This window comes from Acanthaster planci, linkage group LG14 (assembly GCF_054643075.1).
Source record: "Acanthaster planci isolate LZ-2023a linkage group LG14, COTS_SCS, whole genome shotgun sequence".
In the NCBI taxonomy this organism is placed as follows: Eukaryota; Metazoa; Echinodermata; class Asteroidea; order Valvatida; family Acanthasteridae; genus Acanthaster; species Acanthaster planci.
The window spans coordinates 350,772-376,723 of NC_141790.1; the positions used below are offsets into that span (position 1 = coordinate 350,772).

General features: G+C 44.5%; 1 protein-coding gene across 1 annotated transcript; it reads right to left on the reverse strand.

Annotated features, from left to right (window-relative positions):
• On the reverse strand, window positions 1–25,056 carry LOC110977836 (E3 SUMO-protein ligase RanBP2-like). The gene is made up of 33 exons (XM_087145774.1): window positions 24,883–25,056; window positions 23,482–23,707; window positions 22,459–22,565; window positions 21,675–21,737; window positions 20,419–20,580; window positions 19,214–19,365; window positions 18,719–18,866; window positions 18,056–18,224; window positions 17,555–17,637; window positions 17,213–17,357; window positions 15,934–16,121; window positions 14,776–14,945; window positions 14,155–14,278; window positions 13,193–13,311; window positions 12,660–12,720; window positions 12,231–12,368; window positions 11,799–11,945; window positions 11,039–11,218; window positions 10,423–10,635; window positions 9,606–10,079; window positions 8,419–9,115; window positions 8,096–8,272; window positions 7,749–7,904; window positions 7,207–7,308; window positions 6,615–6,745; window positions 5,970–6,143; window positions 5,096–5,434; window positions 3,219–4,875; window positions 2,732–2,973; window positions 2,326–2,505; window positions 1,958–2,168; window positions 1,723–1,805; window positions 1–1,421 (listed from the first exon to the last, which is right to left on the reverse strand). The coding sequence occupies exons 1-33, from the start codon at window positions 24,961–24,963 to the stop codon at window positions 1,332–1,334; spliced, it is 7,389 nt and encodes a 2,462-aa protein (XP_087001900.1). The 5' UTR covers window positions 24,964–25,056; the 3' UTR covers window positions 1–1,331.
• Window positions 25,057–25,952: the final 896 nt, after the last annotated feature.

Below are 25,952 nucleotides of genomic sequence, written 5' to 3' on the forward strand. Positions count from 1 at the left end.
CACATTCTTTCCACTCAAAACGTGATGGAATTTATTATTCCACAGAAGATGGAAGTTACATAATGAAAACAAAGATGTATAAAGTAACTTTGCGGTGGAAAAGAGAGGAAAAGATTTTAGTCATTTCATAGAATTGAACTGATTGGAGACTTAACCCTAAAAGAGACGGATTATTTTGGCCCATCTCACAGCCGGGGGGGGGGGCAAGAACTTGGCTGTGCCTTCCTCGATTTTTTTGAAACTTCACATGCCTGTAAAGACACTCCTTGTCATAACAACTATTGTGTAGTTTTGCTGTTACAATCCTTTGAAATTCACCGCTACATACATGCCAGCCTGCATGCATTGAGCACTGCTGCTGCTGACCTGTCTCAAAAACACGTGCACTGCGCAAGAACAGTATGTCCGATTTTCACAAAATATGCGTCAAAATGACCGCAAAGAGTTACTCTAAAATCTCCTTAAGGCTAAACTCTTGAAACAAATGCACTGTGCCGATATCGGGAAAAATGTTGAGAGGGTGGATTCTGCCCTCCACCCCACGGCTCTTTCAGGGTTAAATCGGACACTTTCTTTTGACATTATGGCCAAGTGGAAGTAACACAAGGAAAAATATGCCAGTGACGTCTTGCTGCAACTGCAGAATTACATGAATTAATATGTAACACTATCTAGCTAGTTTCTTGCTTTGAACATGTCTTCACATGTATCACATCACCAAAGCACCTTGTTTACTGGTACCTCAGGCTAATTTTCCTTAATTTATATTCTGGACTTAATTCAATATCAGTGATTTTCTGGTCTTTTCTTGTCGAATGCCCTTATTAACATTACTAGTGATTATTTCTGGGCCTCTCTTTAGGGACAAAACTTTTCACAAGATTCCTTGTTCTAACTCTCCTCATTCTGGGTTAGGAATTACTTTTGAGTCTTTACCTGTGCCTTCTATCTCAAAATGAGAGAGGGAACTGTTGCATTTACGTTGAATGGGAAATAAAGCGTTTTCGGTGGCATTTTCTTTTTTTCATTTTTTAACCAGATTAGAAATCTTACATTTAGTTACATAATGCAATAATCGAAAACACTTTTCTCTTCAACTTTTGGGACCTTATTCCTTTCTCACGTAAAAAAAAATACACCAATGGAAGTCCAAAATGTCTTGCTTTGTTGAATGCGGAAACATTAACCCCTCAGTTTGAAAATGCAGGTGTCATTCCATGACAGAAGGTTGCAAAAATATTAGATGAAGCCTGGATTAGAACTGACTGGCTATCCATATCTGTGCAGTAAGCTGTGTTGAATTTCCTTTTTTCCCCCTTGTTTGATCCACATCAGTTTTCACTTTCGGTCTTGCTACTCTCACTGGTGGAGGACGATTCTGATGATGGTTTCTCCGTTTCAGATGTGGGGGACGACGATGCCTAATCGAATGAAAGAATGGTTATAAATGCTAAATGATCTTGGAAATGCAGACATACAAAACAGAACAGTGCAAGATGCAAACTTCAAGTCAAGACAGCAACATAAAACAAATTGATAGAAGCGTCTCTCTTGATAGCTATGTATTTGAAACTTACAGTTGTCCTTTTATAAATTCTACATCATTTGCCTTTGAGAAAGATTTGGCTGGAACAAAGATGCTCTCAGGTCTATTTATCAAGCTGTACACTTTTGGGTATTTCCTTTCAAAAGATCAGTATACACCTGAACATCCCGCTGTACCTTCTCATCATCTCGACTTTCATCTTTCTGTTCCTTGACTGAGGCTCCCTGTGACTCTACTGAAGTAGATGACACCCCATCATCTACAAACGAGAGTGGATACAGATTCTCATTCATACATTTGGTAAAAAAAGTAACAAACTATTTACATATAACATAAACATTAAAAAATCCCTCCCCCCAAGAAAAAAATTCCCATGAATTTTTATACACACAAAAAGACTACCACACCAACCTTGTTGCCTCTGTTTCCTCAATTCTGCCTGACACTCTTCAAAGACTGTCTTGAAGCGCTGGGTGGTCCCGGCTAGCTTGAACCGCACGGCCAGCTCCTCCATTTGGGGATCGCCCTCCGATGCGTCCATGGCCTGCCAAACCAGGGAATTCTCAGACCCTGCATTGGGTTCCAGGGTCATTTCCGTGGTGATGTAGTGGTTGGCACAGAGCTGCAGAGAGCAACCACAGAGGATTTCGTGTAAATTCTCACCCACTTCCAAAATCTTACAAGATGGCATGATTGCTGCTGTAGCTGTGATGTTCAAACTTGTAATTCTTAAACAAAAAACAAACTCTAATCATGAAGTTCCATTCTCTCCTACTCACCTTCAAGACCTGGTCCCTCCTCATAATGACACGATAACGCTTCATCGTAGTGTTCCCCAGGATCTTGATATCCCCAATGCCACGATCCTTCCACTGAGCTGCGGCCTTGTCAAAGCGATAAAGCTTTGCCCGTGAGCAGAAGAGTTCAGTTTCATCTTCCTCTCCAGTTATTACGTCTACCTGTTATTAAATAAACGACACTTTCTCAACCAAACAGACTTCAACAGAATCACAAGAGCTGTTTGAATGACTGCATTACAATAACCAGTTGTTTAAGTGTCACATTTAGGATGATTGTCAAATTTGTTTCAAGTTCACAATCAACATCTCGTTTCTGAGTGGTATCCTGGGAAAACTAACATCTTTATCCAAGGTTCGATAAAGTGGATTAAAAGTGACACCCCACCTGCTCGGGGAGCTGGGCGACTGGCTCAAAGTGGATATCGTCACGTTCCTCTGAGATGCTGTCATCCTTGCTGCTCTCGACTGCATCCTCATCTTTGCTCGTGGAAGATGTTGAAGTTGTGGGGGTCTCCACTCCCAACTTCAGCTCCTTGGCATGGCTCGTGATGGAGGTTCGTAACAGCTCTGAGAAAGCCTTGGAGATGTTGGGATCACAGGATTTCACAATCGGGTGGTTTGCATCTCCTGTAGAAATACTTCAACTTCATTAATCAAGTATTTAGTAAAAAGATGATGTCCACTTTCATTTCCATTGGTACCAGGAAGGTGTCAATGACCTTTCCTATCTGCCTCAAAATGTGAAATTCTCAAAAGCCTGCTTTTTTGTAGTCCTAGACCAAAAAAGTCTGCACACAAGTAAAAGGAATGCAACTCATTCATGACAGCCAAGTCTCTAAATCAATCGTTAGCCTTTAAGAGGTTGAACTTACCTTCTTCCTCTGCCTCTTGTCTCTCTTCCTCTTCATCGTGTTCCCCTTGGTCTTCACCCTTTTCCTCTTCAGTCTCATCAACATCTTCATAGTCATCATCATCGTCGTCGTCGTCCACATCAGTATAGTTGTCATCGTCATCATCATCGTGATCATCGTCGCCTTCCTTTTCATCAGTATCCTCTCTCCTGTCATCTTCACATTCCTGTTCACCAATATCCCCTCTCCCTCTGCTGTCATCTTGACCTTCTTCTCTGTCTTGCTTATCTGTTCCTTCATCACCACCCTCCTCTTTCTCATCTTTCTTTCCATCCGTCTGTCCTCCCTCTTCTGCCATAATGTCTTTTTTGGCGGCATCTACAGCATTCTTGAACTGCAGTGCTACCTCTTCTGTTTTGAACCGCACGGCAAGCTGTTCCATTTGGGCCTCCTCTTCTGAGGCATCCATTGCCATCCAAACCCACGATTTTGTTGATCCAGCATTTGACTGCAGACTGAGTTCAGGTGTGACGTAGTGATTGGCGCACAACTTTAAGACTTGCTCCCGGCGCATGATAATGCGGTATTTTTGGTTGGCCGGGTTATACAAGAGCTTAATGTCCCCAAGTCCGCGCTCTTTCCACTGGGAGGATGCTTTGTCAAAGCGGTAGAGCTTTGCTCGGTGGCTGAATTTAATTGTCTCATCCTCCTCGCCAGTTTTAACCTCAAAGCCCTCTGGCAGTTTCACCACAGGTTCAAAATGAATGTGATCACCCTCATCATCCTTGTAATACTCACTGTCCCCACTCTTGTTGAGTCCCGGAGATTTGATTAGGCCAGGAGACTTGGGCTTTACCGGCGATTTTTCAGAACTCATCTGGAGCGACTTGCTGACATCCAGGCGGAAGGAGAAGGTCGCACCCTCAGACTTGACCATGTCTGCAAATGAATAGCCCTTGGGTTTTGCCTCACTTGGTTTGGTGGTAGGAGGTGTGATTGACTTGGCTCCAAAGACAAACCCCGTTGACGGCTTGACTGGGGTCCCCTGAACTTCTGAGGAAGCTGCAGCTTCTGTAGCAGGAGCTCCAGCTCCATCAGTCTTCGGTGGGGTCAGCCCACTGGCACCAAACGTAAAGCCTGCACTGGGACTTTTCACTGCTGTCATTGGTTGGGTGGCTTTATCTCCTGCTCCACCAAAATCAAACTTTTGAAAGCCACTTCCAAACGTAAACTTGGTGGTAGGAGCTATTGTAGCCTGAGTGCTTTCTTCAGCAGTTGTCAATGCGGTGTCGGATTGTGTGGCTCCAAACTTCACAGTTTCAGTGGAAAGTGAAGAGCTAGGTGTTGAGAGGGGGGTTGCACTAGAAAACGCAACAGGTCCTCCAAATTTGAAACCAGATGGTTTGGCAGTACCATCTGAGGACTGTGAGCTTCCAAATGCAAAACTACCGCCAGAAGCAGAACCAAAGGTAAATTTGAGATTGCCTCCCGAGCTGCTTGCTCCGAGGAGATTGACCGTGCCACTTGCTGGGGCGGTTGTGGAGGACGCAGCCCCAGGTTTGGGTGTCATGCAGGCCACACAGGCCATGTCACCTTTCCCATTGTTCAGCCAGCAAATCTCGCACTTCCAGTCACCTTCCTTGGGCTGAAACTTGGCAAAATTATCTTCAGTTGTTGCCTGAAAATACACACGTAATAAGCAATGAACAATGAGGACAGAACCTTTTCCTCAGTTATCTACTCAGAGAGACCTGCACCAGATCTGAGATAGTCTGATGTATTTCCTTGCTGTCTGTGGCAACATTAGTCAATATGCATCCTCCTTTGATTCTAGGGGTGTGTGCATTGAATCTGGGAAGTCTTTTAAATTCTATCAGCTTACTTCCTCGTCTACTCACCTCTTGATCTGGTTCATCACTTGCTCCTGCAGAATCTTCTTTCTTGATTTCCTCCCCTTCTGGTTTGGTCTCACCAACTTCCTCCTGGGGCCCACTTGCCTCGGTCTTCTGCTCCATCTCTCTCTCTTCCTCTTCTTTTCTGACCGCCTGGAGTTCCTCCAGCCTGCGCTTGAACTCGTGGGCCTGCTCCGGGGTCTTGAACTTGATGGCAAGCTGCTCGTGGCAAGGTTCATCCTCGGAGTAATCAACGGCATGCCACACCCAGGATCGGTCCGAGGAATGCAGGGGGTCTAGCTTCATGTCAGTAGTGATCCGGTGGTTGGCACACAACTTCAATACCTGTTATACCGTAGAAATGGAACATTGTTCCCGGTTATTCAACAATTGATGCTCTTGGAAACAATGCGTAAGTGGAAATGTCAATCCCATCGTTTTAAGTGGAGTCATGTCTCACTTTTGAGTCTCGTACCACTGATGAAAGTTGATGCAATGATGAAACATGCCGCAAGCACATCATAAGTACCATTATATCAGTTTGCACTTTAAACAGTGCCTGTCATAATGCCATCTTGGGAGCCATTTTGAGTATGCTTCACAATATACATACAACAAGTGTCCAACTGTAGCAACCACTGTGTATACTCAGGTAACACAAACTGTGTAAACAAATTCATCCATCAGTGTCCGGCTTATAAAATCACGATGGAGCTCTGTACTGGTTATGCCGCACTTTGCTTACGTGTGCTTTCCTTGTTTCATAAGAAAGTGCGCATTTAAACAAACCCTGATGTCATCATTAAATAGGCCTATTCGACTATGCTTTTGCTGTTACTAATCCTACAGCAAGTGACACTATGACAATGACAGCCCTCACCTGCTCACGTCGCATGATCAGACGCAGGACACCGCTATGTTTGTGGCGCAGCAGCTTCACGTCGCCAATCCCTCGCTCCTTCCACACGCCCAGTTCTTTGGCGTAGCGATAGAGACGGGCTCTCTGCTTGTACATCACCTCTTCCTCCTCCTCTCCCGTTTTGACTTGTGAGAGCTGCAAGAAATAGTCCCGCACAATATATAGGGCATACCATGTGTAGGAGTAAAAATTTGAGAATACTTTCCTCTTGCTGAAAAAGCCCAGTAATGAAGAGTGCTGCTCACACACACAGGTAAAATAGTAATATTAACCAAGAACAAGTCACCGTGGGCTTCTTATCGTTGAGAAATTGCAGAGAATACATAAAAGGCTTTTGAATGATTTTTAATTAACCGATATACTTGACTGCCACAAGAGACCAAAACAAACATATTCATAATGAAACAAGGTAATTTTAAATGCATAAGACTTTGTACAGCGTTTTTCTAATTTGCCACTACATGCATGAAAACTAAAAAAAGAAAGAAAACCAGCTCACAGTTCCTTGATTGGCACAGCATTATACCTTCAATTTCACTTTCTTTTCTATAGTCAATTCTCTCTTTGTGCAATAATGAACATTAAGACGGACTTTTCTTTCCGTACCTCAGGCAATGACATGATTGGCTCATAGTGGGGGTCGTGCTCGTGGCTTTCCTGTTCCCCGTCTTCCTCCTTGGTGGCTGCACCGAAGACGGGAGCCCCAGCTTGGGCAAAGGTAAAGCCTTTTCCTGACGCTGATGAAAAAAACAGTGCCACTGAATTGATATGAAGTTCTGACAGTGATGTGGTTATGGTTTGGATACTGTGTTTGGTTCAGACAGCGCCCTCAACAGCACGCACCGGGCCTGTGGCCTATGACAGATTACAGGGTGCAAGCTGAAAACCTGAGAACGGTGCAAGTTAAAGAAGGTAACACTTTAGAAATATATTGATAATTTGGAAAGCGGATGAATTGACAAATGCAGAAAGAGGTTTTCCGTGACGTGATGACTATCCGTCATTTTGTCGCCGGTGAAAACTGGGAAGTTTGTGGGTATTGCATGTAACTATGTAAAAAGAGCAAAGTTCACTTCATCCACTCCAACAGTTTCTCAGTTTTGACATGACGCAAACCCTGGAATTAGATTCAACACCGGTGAAATATCTCAGAATGCTACTTGCACACTCTTTTCCCAGACATTCATCAAATGTTTACCTCCAGCAAAGGTTCCTTGCTTGCCTGCCCTGATGCTGGCAAAACTCAAACTTGATGATCCGCCAGCTGCACCAAATACGGAGGATGAGGGCAAGCTACTTTCTGCAGGAGGGAAAAGATATCACTGGATAGTTAGGAACCAGAAAATGAAGTGAGTAAGAATAAAAAATGAAAGTATAGGTTGTGCAGTCGGAAGTTTCAAACATGAGTTGCTTTGAAACTGAATCCATTTTTTCAATCCAACGCTGAAAGTGCTTGTCATTTCTGGTCAAAGGCTAATTTCAGACAGTTGTTAGGCACTCGCATTTACGGAAAAAATTTTGGTTCAGCAAAACAGGTCTCCCTGTCCAAATTGGCGTGTTACGTCTACTGCTTCGAACAGGTGCCCCTTCATAAAGAACTAACAGTCCAACATCACTTCTTTGAGACAAACAGGTCAAAAGGTCTTTGTTGAGAAAAGTGTGATGCCTTGAAACAGCCATGCAAAGGTTGGCTAGTGATGCACCATCTCGACAGCTGGGATGGCTAAACTGCACTCATACCTGGCATTCCAGTTGTGATTGGTGTTTCCTTGGTCTTCCCACTGAGTGCCATCTTAGACATATCACCAAATGTCATCTGGGCTGATGCAGTACTGCCAAAGACTGGTGCTTGTGACTGTGAACTCTCAGCTGCTTCAGGCTGGAATGACTTGGCTGCTGTCGTGCAAATTGAAACGATAAAGGGACATCATAGCCAAATGGAAACAAATGTTAAAACTGGTTGAAAATGGGTACAGACCAACTCCTTGGTATAACTATAACGATGCAATTAGCTACTTTTGCCCAATATGGTTCCGAAAGAATACAAAGCTGCTGACTGATATGCAGAGACAGTTTGGCAAACTTACGACTCTTTCCTCTTGCAGCAAGATCCTCAGGGTCACATCCAGGACATCCAGGGCAGGGTGGTTCATCCTCGTAGAGAAAGAAGGTGGGTGGGAGGAAGAGCGCTTCAGCCCTTGCCCGCTGATCAGCAGTGGGTATCTTTTCAGACACAAAGATCACATCATCTTCACCAAAATCATCTAAACATTGGACAGAGGAAACAAATAGGTCCAAATCAGACACGGTAAGGACGTGGTGTTAAAGGGAATTGACTGTTCACATCAGACTTCCACCATACAGTGGCAAATGCTATTTGTTCAGTTTGTGCAATAAAGTGTACACTCACTTTCTTTGTATTGACTCCCAGGTTTAGTGACACTCTCGAAGGTTGATGCTTGGCTTGTGGTTGCATTGCTAAAAGTAAAACCTGATGACACTGTGCCTGAGCCAGTGGAAAGCTGGCCAAAACTGAACCCAGCAAAAGGGGACTGGCTGGTCGTTTTATCTGGCGCAACTGCTGGAGTCACCGGTGATGGTTTGGGTTGGGTAAAGTTAGCAGGTGAGGGCTGGCTGGACTTGAATGAGAAGTTGGCCAATGCTGCGGAGGCAGAAGTAGTGGCAGAAGTGGGATCATGTTCAGAGGAAGCCTGTCTCTGGTTTAAGCCAAAGACTGCTCCTGGTTGTGATACCTGGCTGTCATGAAAAAGTCCTAACTTGGCTGATGCGGTGCCAAGATCTTCGGACTTGACTGTGGAATTATCAGGGGCCACAACTGAGGGCTTGCTGGATGAGGATAGGAATGACTGGGGAGGGGTGCCAGCTGTGATGGAACCAATCTTGGTTGATGAAACTGCAGCTGAAGTCTCATCTTGCTTCATCAGCATGGATACCAGCAGAGGGGACTTGCTTGCCACGTCTTTGTTGCTGGCCTGCTTTGAGGGAATAGTGTCAGGAGCACTGGTGGGGCCAGAGGAAGTGACTTGCATGTCATCATTTGGCTCTGAACTCTCCTGGTCAGCAACACCCCTTGTGAAAGTGCTGGGCTGCAAGACAAATCGGTGAGCAAACTGGCTTCTGAACTCATGAACTGCGAATATTCTTTTCACAACATCTTTGAAAATAGTCTCCTGACAACTTACCAAGTGCCAGAAAGTATGACCTACTGATTCACGTGTCTACAAAAATTAAGTAAGCTGGCAGGGAAAGATAGGATGAAGATGAATATGTTGTCAGGTTTAAATCAATGATTTGGAAGTAAACTTGAAATACGCTTTAATACTTCGTAGACCTCTATAGGAATTTCTGTTCGCAAGACACAAAAGTTCGATATTGTTTCATCTTAGGTGAGAAATGGGCAGTGTGCAGATACATATTAAAGATGCACATTTTTGAGACATAGAGACAACAGCACACATAGTTTGCATTACAATCATTCCGTTGATGGCCAATCATGTAAAACTTTGCCTATTTCAACTAGTAATTCATTTTAGAAGGGCACTGGTGGTGGTTGAGTTTGTCTTTGTCCAGCCACACCTGCAAGTCAGCTGCTGAAGTGCCTACAGCTACTACATCACTGGGCATCATGATTTCAGTTTCGACTTCAGTGGGTGACGTAGCATCTTCATACGGCATGTACTGCTGCAAGTTGGGTGCGTGGGCAGCGCCGTGCATTGCCGGGGTAGATGTGATGAGACTCGGGTGCAGTCCGGGGTTTTCGTAGGCTGCCGCCGCAGCAGCTGCTGCCAAGCCGTAGCTTTGTGGGGCAGCGGCGGCGTAGTAGCCGTACGCTGGGTGGTGGTACAGGCCGTGCACAGGGCTGGCTACCGGGTAAGTGGCCCCAGACAGCTGGGTGGTGGACAGGCTGGGGTTGTCAATCTTGCACTTTTGGGGGGAGATGTTGGGGGGGGGGTTGGGGGTGGTGTCGGGGAGGGGCTGGGGCGGGGGGGGGGGGGGGGGTGGGGCGGCATCTCTCTTGGCCTGGGCGGCACTCAGCTCCTGAAATTTCACCTGAACATTGCGAAATATGGAAAAAAGATTTATATTACCACAGTTGAGGCATGTTGCAGTGCTTTAAAGGAAACAATTACGATACTAAGTAGAGGATTTCATTCCAACTATAAGAGAAGGCCAGGTTTTGCCGTACAAGACAGAGATTGGCTGGCTTGAGATTCCTTATATCCTCAACCAACTGACTGCAGAGATGGGAAACAAAATCATTCCCAGGCAAGTGGCTTTTAGTGGCTTCCATAGGCTCACGTTATTCTCTAGTGCAGCCACAACTTTTGGACATGCCTACTGTATCATGGTCTGCTGCTCTGTGATATCGTGGCCCTGGGCAAAAACAACGTACGTTCAGCTCCAGCACTTGCTTCATGAGGGCATTGTTGGACTCCATCAGCGTGTTCTGCTTGTCAATCAGCATCTGGTTCTGCTCCAGGATGCGACTGTGGGTGGCGGCCAGGCTGCGGAGCTGGGCATTCTCCTCCATCAGTCTGGAGTGGGACAGGTTCATGGAGCGCAGCTCGGCTGCCAGACGACGAGGGCTGGGGTCTTTTCCAGTGGACTGTTGAGGCCAGAAAAGAGAATGGTACAAGGGCTATTCTACATTTGAAATGCATAACAGCACACTTCATATGGGAATGATGTTCCCAATGATGTTTCCAACAGCAGGTGCATTCCTGCACTTTCTTGACATCTCTTTAAACTACACACTGCACTGCACAGACATGTGGAAATAGTGACAATTAGTGATAATTAGTGACTAACTGTGTTGAGATTTCTGATTAACCAGCCATTACTCCAGTTAGTTTCTAACATTCTCAAGTACAACTTCAAAAATTCACCATCTCGTGGACAGCCTGAAACATTTTCGTTCTTTCTTTAAACATCTCATCCACAAAAATAATCTGTCAAACTGAAAGATCTTCAAAATGTGGTCCTGCATCAAGCTAATGTTGGGTCCTTACCTCAAGCGGAGTGACATCGCTGAGACCACTGATGTTCCTGCTATTGTCGAGTGATCTCAGGGGCGTGTCCCAAGCTGCAGCGGCTGCTTCCTCCTCTTCCAGAGCAGCCACTTCATGGCTCAGAGTGGCCTGCTTCCGATCGATCTCTTCCAAAGACGTCTGGATTTGCTCATGCAAGGGCTAGAACATCCCACGGGAAATAAAAATTCAAAAGGTACATGAACATATTAATCTGTATCGCCCATGTCAGATTCTAACAGGAGAATGAGAAGGACAGGTGTAACATAACTTGGGATGTCCTCGATGCAACACCCGAAGGTGTGTGACATAATGGGGTATCCTAGATGCAAAACCAACAGGTGTGACATAACTTGGGATATTCTAGGTGCAAGATCTGAAGGTGTGAGACATAACGTGGGATATCCCACAGGCAGGACCTAAATGTGTGTGATATAACTTGGAATATCCAGGGTACAAAATCTCGAGATATCTTGGAGGCAGGACCTGAAGGGGAGTGGTGTAATTTGGAATATCCCAGGTACAATAATTCAAGCCGTGTGACATAACTTGGGTATCTTGAAGGCAGGACCTGATGCAAGACCACAAAGTGTGCGACATAAACTTGGGATATCCCAGGTGCAAGATCTCAAAAGAAAAAAATTTCGCAGAAATGTCATCAAGTAAATGTAACACATAAGGAAGAAGCCACACACAGTAGAGACAGATTAGCACGTGCAAACCAGTCTATCCACAAACCTACATTCTCAGGCTGGTCCTGGATGGCATCCATGGTAGAAAACAGTGCGTGCTTGGCCTTGTCCAGGAGGTCACCTTGCCTGCTCAGGGGGCTGGAGCTGAGCTCTAACCCTTGACCTTCAGCCTCAGACTGCGCTTTGGTCAGATACATCTAGGGAGACACAACTAATGCGTATTACCTATGAAAGGAACTAAAATGCAAGCAAACACAACCAATCAATGCCAATCTGCCAGACAGGGATCGCTTTTTGACCAAGCAGTTATTTGACCTCCGCACTGTGCTTGTGGGCAAACGTAATGGAACTCTTTGGAGGTACATAACTGTTAGGAGAATCAAGCTGCACTGCATTGGTAGGTTCTTCCCTTCATAAACCGGGCGTAAATAGTGTAATCCAATGCCCCCAGCTGATAGTTGTTGGTCAAGTCCTGCTCTCACCTGTGCTTTCAGGTAGGACCCCGTGGCCGACTTGGTCTTGTCTAGCATGGCCACGGCTTGCTGGAACTGGCCCTGTTGGAACTTGCGCTCGGCGATGGCTACAGTGCCTTCATCCTGGTACTGGCGAATCTTGTCCGCCTGGGAAAAGTGGGAAGATTACTTTGATTTAGTACTAATAGTACAATAAAAAGTACTAATCGTCTCTCCAACGTCAAACAATTTCTGCTAAATCTTTCTTAATTAGGAATTCTGATACAGACTACTTCTGGCTTTCTTAGAATCGGCAAGTCTTTCAGTCAGCCTGATCCAACCCCTTCCAATGTGATGTGCCTATTTTCGTCCGAAGCCAATGACGGCAAAAAGGGTAGCTCTTGTCATCGCTACCTTGAAACATTTGAGTGAACACCACTTCTTTTAGAAGTTACTTACTGGGATGGGCCTGCTTCCATAGGGAAAGAATGGCTTCTGTTGAAATGGAACAGCCCGATTCCTGCAAGAAAATAAGATGGTACTGTTCCATTCAACGGGCTACTTCAGGCATTTTGGAAATAAGTGATTCACAAACGAATGCGCAAATGTAATTTCGTTGCAAATAAAGTAGAGAGATGAAGAGGTACGTAAGTGCTGCTATTAGATGTATTCATTGATATGTCAAGTAAATTGGAGAAAGACAATATGTCTGCCCGGTTCGTACGTGACTTCGTCACAAAGGCGGATGCGCCACAATTTGCAGGCTCTCATTGGACAATCGCTGAAGTTGCGCGTTAACTTCCGGTTCCATGGCTCCATGTAAACGGCGATCAATGCATGTAACCCGATGTGCTCTGCATGTGCAGTGGGCGTGGTTTAAACTGAAGTTACGCCACACTTACGAAGCGGGTAGAAAGTGGAGCAGTCTGTATGGCATTGTCTTGATGCTGGTTTTTGGACCTTGAGGGGGTCAGAAAGAAGTAGGTTCTCACCTGGCAAGCAGCTCAAGATGCTCCACTGCCGCCTGCCAGTACATGACACCCATCTGTTGGAAGCCAACCCACTGATCCCTATTGTGGTTTTCTTCGCTCAACTGCTGGACTTCTCGCATCTGCCAGTAATGTTGTAGTCGAGTCCATCACAAATTCAGTCACGTGTAAGGCATACCAAAAAAAAAGGGGGAAATTCCAAGCTGGACAAGACTTTGCAGCGTGTTTTTTTAATTTGAACAAACAAAGGTGGGAAACTTCAAAAAATGCGTAAAAGTTGCATGCTTGACAATCAGGGGTTTTGGTACGACGGATGCACCTGTGTTTTTGCTTGAAATTGCCTACTGAAAAAAAACATAATGTACATTAGAAAAAACCTACACATAAACAAGTGCACGGGGGATCTTCAAGGACTCATTTAATTATCAGAGTTGGACGCTATGACAGCAGTGGCTCCAAGCTTGCAAACAGGTGGTACACCGCACAAGATAGGGTGATTTAGCTAAAATGCATAAGAACAGGTGCATAAGGGGAGCACAACTGCTGCAACCACATTGCTTTGGATTAATCTATAGAAGGCAACACAAACCTACTTTGGGCACTTTCCATACCCACTGGGCAGAGGTGTGTATAGAGAGTAGTTCCAACTTGAAACTTTGGAACCAAAATGGCTGTTCATTATCTGTCCATTGTCCATGTGCGCTGATGCCTAATCCATTTTGGCTCCAAAAATTGAGACAATCATGTCGCAACTCTCTCTGTAACCAGCTCTGCCACAGGGCATTATACATCAAGCCATGTCCAAATCAACTGGCTGCGGCAGGGAGTATCACACGTGCCTATGGGAAATGGCGACAACCACTGGCTAGTGGCCTCCATATGCCCGGTGTTATTTCAAGCCACTGCCGTAACATTCAGATACGGCCTTACTGAGTTTACAAGTGAATCCTGATTGACGGCCTTACCCGCTCCATGAATGTCCGTCCAAGGCGTATCAGCAGGGGTGTCTCCATGCCGTGGTTCATGCGACACCGCAACACCTCCATGCCTTTCTGGATGGTCAGACGCAACTTGGCTCTTTCGCCGGGGCTGGGATTTCACATAAGGCACACGTAATTAGATTTCGAAGGACACAGAAGTCACTGCATATCGTATAAAAATTATCATATTCGCTTCATCCATTTAGTCAAAACACTGCTTACAAAAATGTAACACCCTTGCAATTTTCAGAGATTTTGGGGATAGAGAAAAAGACTAAGAAATACGAAACAATAGAAGAGATAAATACGAAACACTCAGTTCTGCCAACCTAAAACCATTCTTGCTTCAAGAAATGATTCCATGTGGGCTCCATACATGGGGGCGACAAAATTTCTTCATCAGCGAGCAGATGCAAGTGTGCGCATGTTTCTGCGTCCACTGTGTAACTAATTTTCATCGGCGATGGCACTAATCCACATTTATCTTTGAAAGGCGCCAGGCACTAGCACTGCCGATTCTTCTAAACTACACTCCGTCTATGCCCCCACTCAGGGGCACGACTTGCGCCCGTACACATTACCCGGCCCGAGCCTGTAGGCACTCACCTTGCCTTGGCAGTGTACATGCTGTAGAGGGCGCTGTACCACTCCAGCTGCTGGGGGCTGCACATCCCGCGACACAGCCCCAGGGGGAGGGGCTTGGGCAGGGGCTGGACTCTGGCCTGGAGCTGCTCCTGCTGTGCCTTGGCCCCATGCACGCAGCCATACAAGAATGCCTGGGGGGGGGGAGCAAAAGATTTCATTGCAGTGGCCCAATTAACACATCCATTGACCGGGACCGATTTTTTTTCCAGGGCTAAAAACACCGTCTGACGTCGGTCATTCATTTGGCTTGCTTGTCCAAACCTAGCGACACTCTGTTTATGGGTCATTCCATGAGGCTGGGGTACAATTTGTGACAGTGTCCTCGTTACACAGGTAACTTTTACCGTCTGTCATGACCTGTAGAGTAGGTCATTTACCGTACTCTGTAAAAATAACACACCCCTCTGTGTCCAGCCTTGCAGGATGTAAACAATGTCAATTTGGAATCCACCTGCAGGGAAATAGCTGTTCATTCTTACCGAACCCACATAACAATTGACACCGTCACAAATGGTGCCCCAACCTCATGGAATGACCCATATTGCATTGTTTATTGGACCGTGATATACAGACCATAAGCTGATATTTGTTCACTTTTGTGCCCTAATTTCATTCTGTGTCGTCCGGTTTAAAAGTAAGCCCCTCGGCTAGCTTGTTTGTACATTTTATTTTGCCAAAGCAAAATTGTACAGGTCCAGAGAATTTTGCAAGTTCCCTTTTGTTGTGTAAAAATGTGCCTTTTTCACTGTACCAATTTCTGACGTATATAGCACATGGTCTGGATGCATACATTCTAACATTAGCAAGACCAACTATACTTGAAAGGGGCCAAGGTCGCGACTCAGGTTGCCCTGTTGCGTTCGTCACCAGGTATCTTCATGCAATATGGTGACCCCCGTAGTGAAACTATTACTGGACAGTGATGTGTACTGTTGGTTCTTTGGACAAATCCCAACTTGTCAACAAAGTCTTAACTCTGAATCTGTACAAAATTGTGACTTCAGCTGCCAAGAAAAAAAAAAACCACTAGGTATTATGGTGCTGTGCCACGGCTTCCCATAGAGCAATTATTATGTCCTGCTTCTCTGTGACACCCCTGACCTGAGAGGTCCCATTTACCTCCACATCCAGCAGCCGGATGTTATCCACCGCGGTGTTCTCCAGGCGCTGGGTGCTGAAGAGGAGGCGGGAGAAGACCGGCTGGAGGAACTGGCCCAGGTCCGGTAAGATGCCGTCGCCGCGGACGTCCCACTGCAGGCCCAACCACACCAGCCGCTGAAGGCTGTCCGGCTCTGCCTTGACCGACTCTGGGAAGCCAAAAAATGAACACAAAACAATTTTTTAACACGTCCCGTCAAAACCAGACAATCCTCGAGTGGAAATCATGGGAGAGAAAAAAATCGGTATCTTTGCGATGTTCAAAATCTATTATCCGGATGTGTCCAGCACCCCGTGGTTTGCCAGGTTCAACAGTGAATTAATACAATGTAACACAATTTTGTGCAGGTGCTTATTGGTCAAGCACCGCTCATCAAAACCCATGTAAAGTAACACTGGATGAGCTCTACTTTTGACTAATTAGCACCTGTGCTTGCTTTTGACTAATTAGCACCCGTGCTTGCTTTTGACTAATTAGCACCCGTGCTTGCTTTTGACTAATTAGTACCCGTGCTTGCTTTTGACTAATTAGCACCCATGCTTGCTTTTGACTAATTAGCACCTGTGCTTGCTTTTGACGAATTAGTACCCGTGCTTGCTTTTGACTAATTAGCACCTGTACTACACTGTATTAGAAGGTATTTATTCACTAGTGAGCATGAAAACATAGACTGCCAGGTGTATCTTGGTAGTCAAGCTGATTGAAAATAAATGTCAACCATTGCTAACGTATCGATTCTCCCTTTTAAGGATATTGTTTAATTGGCAATCTGCTCCGAGCGAAATTGAGCACACCTGAAGTTTGTGCTAATGCACAACTGAGCATTTTTTTGGGGGGGTGTCCCAGGGAACCTCCTTGCCTATAAACAAATATACCTTTTTCATTCGTGTCTACAGTTGAGTAATGCTAACATCTAGTTCTTAATGGATTCCGGAATGAAATCAGTGACAAGACAAAATTTTGGCACAAGTACGCCAGGGCTGACATCCCAAATATATTTGTGTGAAATATAGTAAAATAATAATGTGAGCATTTTTAAGTGCGTAAATTATTGTACTAAAAAGAAGCCAATTTGTACAGCACATTACAGTGGTATAAACTGAGAACTTGTCAGTCCTAAGCAAAATGGGCAAACAAAGGGCACCCCTGAGATCTCAGGAGGCAAACGATAGGCTTAGAACTTTGGAGTCCTCTCCCCTTTCTTCCAAGCAAAATTTACAGAAATTGGAAGGTTCTCACCGAGGTCATACACGAAAACAGTCTTAATGAGGCTGGGAAGTTCAGTGAAACGGGCGTTGACCAAGCTGTCGTCCATCAGGAGGAAGGAAGAGGCTGGGTCTGGCTCCCCTTGGCCAAAGGCTTGAGACAGGAGCTGTTGACGGCCCTGAAGAAAGAAGTGTCAGAAAGTTGAGATCATCTGCATGAGTACACACTTCGTCTGATAGGGCGTATACTCTTGCTTATCTAAGGGTAGCGCTCCTGCGGTTCGTGCACCCTCGAGAGTACTCCTTTTATCACAAGTAGCACACTCGATTACAGTCTTTAATACAGCACGAAAAAATTTTGGAAGGTAAGCCCCACCTCTTCCGAACACCACTTCCCATGGCACAGCTTCAGCCATCTGTCATTCTTCTGCTGTTTGACGATGCTCGTCAGAAGATGACCTTTCAAGAAAAAAAGTGAAGTTGGGTCCATTACAATGAGTGTGAGTATGAGCGTGGACAAAAGTATTCGAGTATGAGTACAACAATACGAGTACCACAATTATGCAATTACAGTTGAATACATTTCCAAGAACGAGAGAATGAAATATGTATTAGCAAATATACCAGTGTGATTCAATTTTGATCTTGATTTTGATGCTGTTTCTTCAAATGTGCCAGTTAAGGATCTGAGATCAAGGACTCGTTCTGCCACTACGTGCCCGCCACTACGATCTCGCAGGTACATGTATTAAAGTGGTGGCTGTGACTGGAAATAACATCTGCGGCTCGCGACTATAGCTAGTTCCAACAGGGATGTGTGCTACTCTTAGCCGCAGCCAATTGATTTGGACAAGCTGTGCATAGAACAGGCACTCACAGACTTCGCTCAGCCGACAATGTGCCAGGCTGTGGATTCTGCTGTTGATGCTGCTGCTGCGGTCACCTCTCGCTGCGGTCGGAGCTTCTTCCGAGCATGGCGGAACCTGGGCGCTGACCAGGTAACAGGCCGTGACCAGCCCGATGACGTCCGCCCAGTGAGCAGAACCCTGACAGAGCAAACGGAATTATATTGTAAGACTGCCAGCATGGGGCTAGAACACTCAAGTACTACTTCACTGCTCGGGCGGTTACTGGTTCGACTCTTACACTTTACCTTTTTTTCCCCTTTCACTCAAAAATTGATTCATGTGACAAGAGCCAATTCCATTTGAATGTATGGGAAAAAATTTTAAAAAAAGCCTGTAACAGGTAAAACCCTGAAACATGTACTTCATTTATTGACATAAAATAAACTAAACTTTGACAGAAGCTTGCCATAAAACTGGTGCATCAAACACAACAAAGAACTACTCACATGAAAATACCTTCTTTTACTGACACTGGCATCAGTCCCAGAATATTCTTTTCAAACGTTTTCATCTTTTCGAATGACTCTCTGCATCCTCACATTCCTAGATAATTTTTGGTATTTTTTATGGGGGGGGTGGGTGGTCTGTGCTTCGGTACAAAAGACTTTGGACGTTTTTATGATGTGTCTTACCATAGCTGCCATTTTGATGAGAAGGGTAGCTAGGTGCATGTACAGCTGTGCTTTCATCTCCCGCAGCACAGTCTGGGCGCCAGACTGCTCTGGGCAAGATGGACTGGATTCAATATAGTCGGTTGCACGGAACAACTCTTTGTCCATCCTGATACAAGAGAATACAGTGTCTCATAAGAAAACTCTTGACATGTCTTCTGTACCACTCAGTGCTAGTCAGTACACCAATTCCAGTTAACTGATTCAGTCGTACTTTTCACTATGCGCTGCAAAGAGCCCTTTCGGCACAGAGAATGTAAAACGTCACTGTGTCAGCCATTTTCCCAAGGAATCAATTTCACCGAATTGCTGGGCACAAAACATTTGTCAGCTAATTCATGCATTACTCAACAGGGAGCCAGTCACAAGAAACACAGAGCGTGACACATTTTGGCCGATAACCAGTCTTCAAAAGACCTTGAGAGGGTTGGACAGATACAATGCAGACTTGCTTACACTTTTATGAGCCTGGATGCCTGATTGACCGCGGTGTTGTGGACAGACAGCGTGATGCGGATCAATTTGTTGATGCTGACCAGCAAGTGGCCAAACGTGACGATGTGGTCTGGGGACCACTGTTCCCCCTCGTCCGCCTTGGGTAGTAGTGCCTGGAGAGAAAAAAAAATGCAAGGGTAAGCTCTCACAGGGGATAAAAATGGAGCTGGGGTGGAAATTTCCTGGAGCCAATGTTTCGCTTGCGGCATAAATCACGGCTGATATCACAAAGTGACACTTGGTGCTGCTTGAGCGCACTCCCTTTGAACACAATATACAGGATCTAATCAGGCAATTTTGAGTTTCATGAACTGTAACAGATCACTGCAAGAATCTCTTTTTTGAGTGGAAAGGTTTGTAACTGCAGCTGAAGCATCGGAGAGCATCAATTCATGAAAACCAGAATTATTCTACAATGCCTCAGTGTTCACTGAGCACACACACTGCAGGTGTCAGTTTGTGAAACCAAACTCAATTTTATTCGCAAGTCAGCCACGCTAAATTGAAAGCAAGGTTTACTTTTTGGGAACTTTAAATTACAAAATAAAGGTAGGGTCTGGTGAACAATGATCTTTGCAGGGATGCATATCTGAAACGTCAAAAATGACGTGCGGGTCATTCCATGAGGTTGGGGCACAATTTGTGACGGTGTCCTTCTAGTTACCTCCACAACTTTCACCACCTGTCATGACCTGGAGAGTAGGTCATTTACTCTGTAAAAATAACACACCTCTGTATTCAGCCTTGCCAGATGTGTAACAATATCAGTTTGGAATCCACAAGCAGGGAAATAGCTGTTCATTTTTACGGAACCGATGCAACAAATGACACCATCACAAATTGTGCCCCAACCTCGTGGAATGACCCGTATAAGGGTTATCAAAGAAGACACCTAATATCTTCAAATGGACCAGTTATTTCAAGAGATGTTGCCAAGCACTACTGCGCCTTCTTTGCGAGTAACACGGTTTGACAAACGTTCTGTCTCTGTGTATTATGAAACAGGAAGAAATAAATGGGTTCCATTTAAATGTTTGGAAAAATAGGTCTACAAACTCATTTCAATGTTTTTCACTGCACATTAAGTGTGAAAATGGCCATGGTGGGCATCCGCTTTGTAAAAATGCAAGTAAGGTTGATGCTTTCCTCAAAAAAATGTACAGTACCTGATAGAGTTGATATGACTTTTTCCACCAGGGGATCTCCTGCTCAAAGAGTCTGGCACCCTCCACCTGCGCACACAGCTGCCCTGCCTCCTTGAACTTCTCCAGCATGATCAGGGTTTGCAGCAGCTGGAGGTGGAGTGTCAAATCCTGGGGGCGGGATTTCTGCAGTGGGGGGGGGTGGGTGGGTGGTTGTGGGGTCGACCACAAGGCACAAGTCAGTGAGCCAAATCATAGCTCAGGCAGTGGGCTGTTGTTGAGCTCTGCAGCCCATGCCAAGATACTACAGATCCTACATGGCGTTTCTTCATCAAATTCAGTACAAAAGCATTCTCTGAGCATGGATGCTAACACAATTTTGCGATGAAAAATTGTTAAAGGGTACCTGCAATAAATGTTCTTTTGATTACAAATCTGTAAAATGCACCCTTAACCCTCAGTAAACCTTATTTCCAACTGCGGTTTCACTATTTCAAGGGTATTTCAATGGTTTTTTGTTTTATGCTAATGAGTATTTCTACATGTATATTCATGAGCAAAACTGTGATGTCATCTCAGGAAGAAGCCTCAATGTTACATTGAGGCTTCTTCCTTCAATAACATCACAGTTTCAAAGTCCTGCGTTTTTGTAGATTTTCACGGACTAAGTTTTCTCTTCTCTGCTAATTCCCTCTCTCAGAAATGTAATCAGTTAGTCAATTCTGGGTTCACAGTTTGAACAGAAATACCTATGCCCTGAACCATGTCTTCCCTAGATGACTTCACGGCAACAGCGCCCTCAGTTGTCCGGGAAAACATGGGTAAGTTTGGTTGTTTAAAGGTGTGCACTTTTCAATGCATTTAAGCAAATAAATGTGTGTAAGCATTTTCATACACTGAAGAAAAGTACAAAGATGCAGAAAAATTAAGTATAAGAAAACTTCATTGCAGCTACACTTTAAAGCAATCGTTTTGTTTTTCTCCAAGATTTTCCCTATGTGCTCTGTACGTACGACATCAACATTTTACTGAAGGTTTTCCTGTGGAACAAAACAACTGCCCTGCAAGATGGCGACCACGCAAAGCCTCTATACGGTGCATCCCCAATGACTATCCACAAGAAGGTGCATTTCTGGCTCACATGTCAATCTGTAACTATGCAACACTCTAACGGTATATTCAAATATATGATCGAATGGAAGGTAAAAATAATTGAGCATCCAATTGTTTGGACTGACTCAGGCTTATGAGAGGAAAGAGGCAGTACGAATAATTTTTACCACTTTCTGTAGCAGATATGTCCTCAGCTCGTTCAGTCTTCCACTCTTACGGTAGATGTGCTCCTGCTCAGAAAAAAAAAAAAAGGATTCATTTTACCCCAAACTTGTGACTTGACTGGCCCAGTCAGCCCTCACCTTCCCAGATCCAACAAAAGCCACCAGAAAATTTGCAAGATTTTGTAGGATGAAGGAAGGAGGAAGCCAGTCTCTACGATACACTTGTGGGAAAATGGGTGGATTTTAGGGGCTCAAAAATCACATTTTGCCCAAGTTAATTTTTGAGGGAGGTGTTTATAGCATCCGTTGGATTGGTTTTCATTGAAAATTCAGTTATCAGCAAAATATCTGTGTTGGAGACTTTCCTCGTCAATTTTAACCAGCCTATTATTGGATAACTGATGTCTCGTAAAAGTTAAAGGACAAAAAGAAACCACTGGGTTAACTGACAAGCCATGGCTTCTCGGAGGATTTGGGAGGGTTTCTCGTAAAAATGAACCGGAAGTCAGGTTTGATTTATTCAAATAAGCTGTGTACTGACTAACTTAAGAAAGTGCGAAAAAAAAGTCAGAGGTACCATCCAATGTGGATGATCTGGTGATGCCTTCTGTTACATGTAAGTTGAAACTGACAAGGAACAGACAAGCCATAGGCAAGGGGGACAGGAACCCAGGAACCTACCATGATGGTGTAAATCTTTGGGTTCCCTGGGGGACAGGAACCCAGGAACCTACCATGATGGTGTAAATCTTTGGGTTCCCTGGGGGACAGGAACCCAGGAACCTACCATGATGGTGTAAATCTTTGGGTTTCCTGGGAAGAACTTCTCTGCCCGCTCTGCCCAGTATCGGTGTCTCTCCATGTCGCAATCCACTCGGCAGTACAAATCGGCCACTGAGAAGAAAAAAGAAATTGACAGTGGCTCCCGTGAAGATCCACTTCCATGTTCCATTTCACTCGTACCCCATGGCAAACAACCACTTTTGAAAGGCTGTCCATCGTTGACAATGTGAACCTCTACACGGACGCAAGTCAACGACAATGTGGAATTTCTTTTCACCCCAAGAACAGCCTAAAAAGCTTTCTGCAGGTACTTTGCAAATAGCTGAAGTGAGAACCGAGCAGTATGCAATAAATTTTGTTGCAGCTGAAACAGCAACCATGCTGAATGCAACAAACCCCCCGCTGAATGCAACAGGGCTGAAACCACAACGCTGCCGAGTGCTGCAAAATGCAACGTTGGGTGAACTCTGCCACCCGTGGGGTGCCACAACATGTTGTTACCATACGGACCTCCCTACTGCCAGCGCTGGCTGCCAAGTCTAGCAATAAACACTTATCAACTAATCCCAGTTTGTCTTCATTCATCATATCTCTACAACGATTGTTCTGGCGTCATGCCTGAAAGGTTGAATCAGGATGGAACATCAACATTCGTTGTTCACATCAAGTTTTATTACACCACTCATTGAAGGCGCAAAATTAAATGTTATTCCGGGGATGCCAGAGTTCATGCGTCCTTTCGTATGAAAAACAAACATAGGCCTGAAACGGTGCAAGAGAATGACTTTTTTGCCTTTGAGAACAATTCCACTAGAATAGAAATGTCAGGCCCTCTATCCTTCAGTGTTTTCGATTTGTACATTTGAGGTCAGTGTACATGTAGCAAGCAAGCAGTTTGCAGCATCTTATGTTAATTGACAAAAGAAATTAGAAAATACAGGTAAATGCCTGGGCAGTTTGACTGTTTTTTTTTTTTGGAGGGGGGGTCTGTTTTCTTTCCCTTTGTTGTGGGGACATTTTTCCTCACCTCTTAGGACCAGATCTTTCTGGCTCTCATTGAGCTCCAGTGCCCGCCGGTAGCTCTGAATGGCCTTCTCGGCATCCTGCAGGGCCTCGTGGATCTCTCCCAGGAGGCGGTGGGCCCTGACATCACTGGGCTTGACAGCGAGGTAATCCTGGACATGATGAAGAGCTCTGTCGAACTCCCTCGCCTGGGCGTACAGACTGGCGATGTGAAAACCCTTCAGTTGGACCTGGCGAGAAGAAAAGGTCCGGGGACAAAAGATGCACTGATAACTCCGTCAATGTTTTGGGGCATTCCCTAACGCGGACATCACCGATTATTTTTCCCCGGCAGTAATGCATATTCAACCATGAGACATGTCAGACGGTGTTTCTTCTGTGATACTGCGTAGAAACCTCAGGAGGGTTATAAACATGCAGACGTAGTGCTGATACAGGTGGCAAGAGAGGAAGAGCGTGAACAAGTCAGATAGACCATATTCAGGTTGACGCCGTTTTTGATCTTATTCCCCAAATCTGTTTTATATATTGCAAACTGTCTATTAGGATGGCACCAGACCTTTTTAAACTTCCATGCATTCAAAGCCTCCCTTTGAATAATTTTCAAAATCGGGCAAGCTACAATTCTGTTTGTTCAATCATGAGTTTGAAATTAGTCATCAGAGTACACAGATGCAAATTTTTGTTTTGGACATTTTGGTGTTGAATTACATTTGTGTAACATAATGGTACCTCTCGAAAACAGAACTGGCTATTTAAAAAAAAAACCTGAGAACTGCATGATCTCTACTTCATCTCTGGCAGTTATTTAATTCTGGAGAAGAAATGATACGAAAAAATTAATACATGTAACACTCGGTCAAAAATAGGCCATGTTTATACATAACGTTTGTCTTAGCAAGTTCTGAATTGGAACCTCCGACTTGGCTTCCGGGTAGGGGCCTACTTAAAGTTAAAACTGTCAATGCTTTTATTTGTTGCCTGCCTCTCTAAAAGTTAACAATGATCAGTGGGACGAAGTTGAAATGGTAAAAATGTTGAAATGGAGGTGAATGGCAATGGGGGCGAAGTGGGGAAAGGCCTAAGCCTCATCGCAAATACTGCATGGGACCTGGGTGATTTTGCAGGTAGAAAGGCATTGTCATGATTGTGGGAAGGAATACCTTTCTACCACTGTGGAAAATCACCCATGCCGTATTTGCGATAAGGCTTGTGGGGTGAAGCGGAAACGGGTGAAGTGAAAGACACCCCTGAGTGAGCTGGTGAGAACAATCCACAAATTAATTTCAAAATGTCGGAAATACACGCTTACCCATTACTTCTAATGAAAACCTGGGCCTCGTTTGACTTTTCTCATTTCCACTTCCGTGACTTCCAGCGCATCAATAACAACAACAGTACCTACCTCACGTGGATTCTTCGCCTTCTCTCGCACAGACTGTAGAAGTTTATCAGCATCTTCTTTCTTCCTATTTGTCTGATTCATTTTGCTGAAAACTGTGGTAGCCTATTTCTAAATTTTACCGTAAAATTTCAAATCAGGTCATGTTCTTCATGACGTCAAGCACTGTCACGAGAGGGCGCTATATTGCGCAGCCATCGCGAGCGCGCGCCACCTGCACCACTCTGAGTACTGCATTTTCTGTGGAGGGATAATACTTGTACCTACATATGAAATTTCCATTAACTAAATCAATTATCAAATTGATTGTTGTCGCCTTTTTATCGCCACTTGTGGGCGATAAAAGACCAGAGTTACTGATGGATTCAGGAAAAGTATGTGAGACTGAAATAGTAAAACATTAATAACAATAGGCCGACAGTATTGTGCCCTAAAATAGTGGTTCAAAAACACCTACCCATAAAATAACATATTGGTGGTTCAACTGATCAGTATAAAACGTCTTCGTAGGCGTCGGTAAGTTTTGTCGCTGAATGGTCATGTCGTTGATTTTGAAGTGTCAAGAGTGAGAGATTTAACCCATCCCTCTGACTATTGCTGTTTTGTTTTCTTTATTGTTCTGAGTATTGTTTTTGCGCGTGTTCACTTGTTGAATTTCCTCTTGGCGTGTAGTCGACATTTTTGTAATGTAGGCCTATTTATAAAATTTACCGGTGTTTTATGAGTATAAAGTTCATTTACTACTCTGTCTTTATTCATTCAAATCTTTAATTGGGGCGTCCATTAATTTGCATCCTTGTCTTTACAGGTCCTAGCCCACTTTGAAAATTAAGGTAAATAAGCTAACCTGAATATATCCATCCACAGTACCAAACTGAACGACTTTTTTGGGGGGGGGTTCCGAAGTTAATTCCATGGTTCTCATTTCCGATCAACCCTCATCTTTGGCTCTGACCGAGGAAAACAAGAACTTTTTTATGATGCCAATCGATGAGTTGTTTGCGATCACTTACCAAGAAAAACAAAAACTGAAGAGAAAACTGATTATATTATAAAATAAAAGGACAAACAAG

Excerpts from the sequence above, each read along its gene's own strand:
- LOC110977836 (XM_087145774.1), bottom strand. The coding sequence starts at position 24,963 with ATGAATCAGACAAATAGGAAGAAAGAAGATGCTGATAAACTTCTACAG. Across the intron at positions 17,358-17,554 it reads GGAAGTGGTGTTCGGAAGAG|GGCCGTCAACAGCTCCTGTC; the intron begins GTGGGGCTTACC and ends TTCTTTCTTCAG. Across the intron at positions 12,369-12,659 it reads ATGGAAGCAGGCCCATCCCA|GCGGACAAGATTCGCCAGTA; the intron begins GTAAGTAACTTC and ends CACTTTTCCCAG.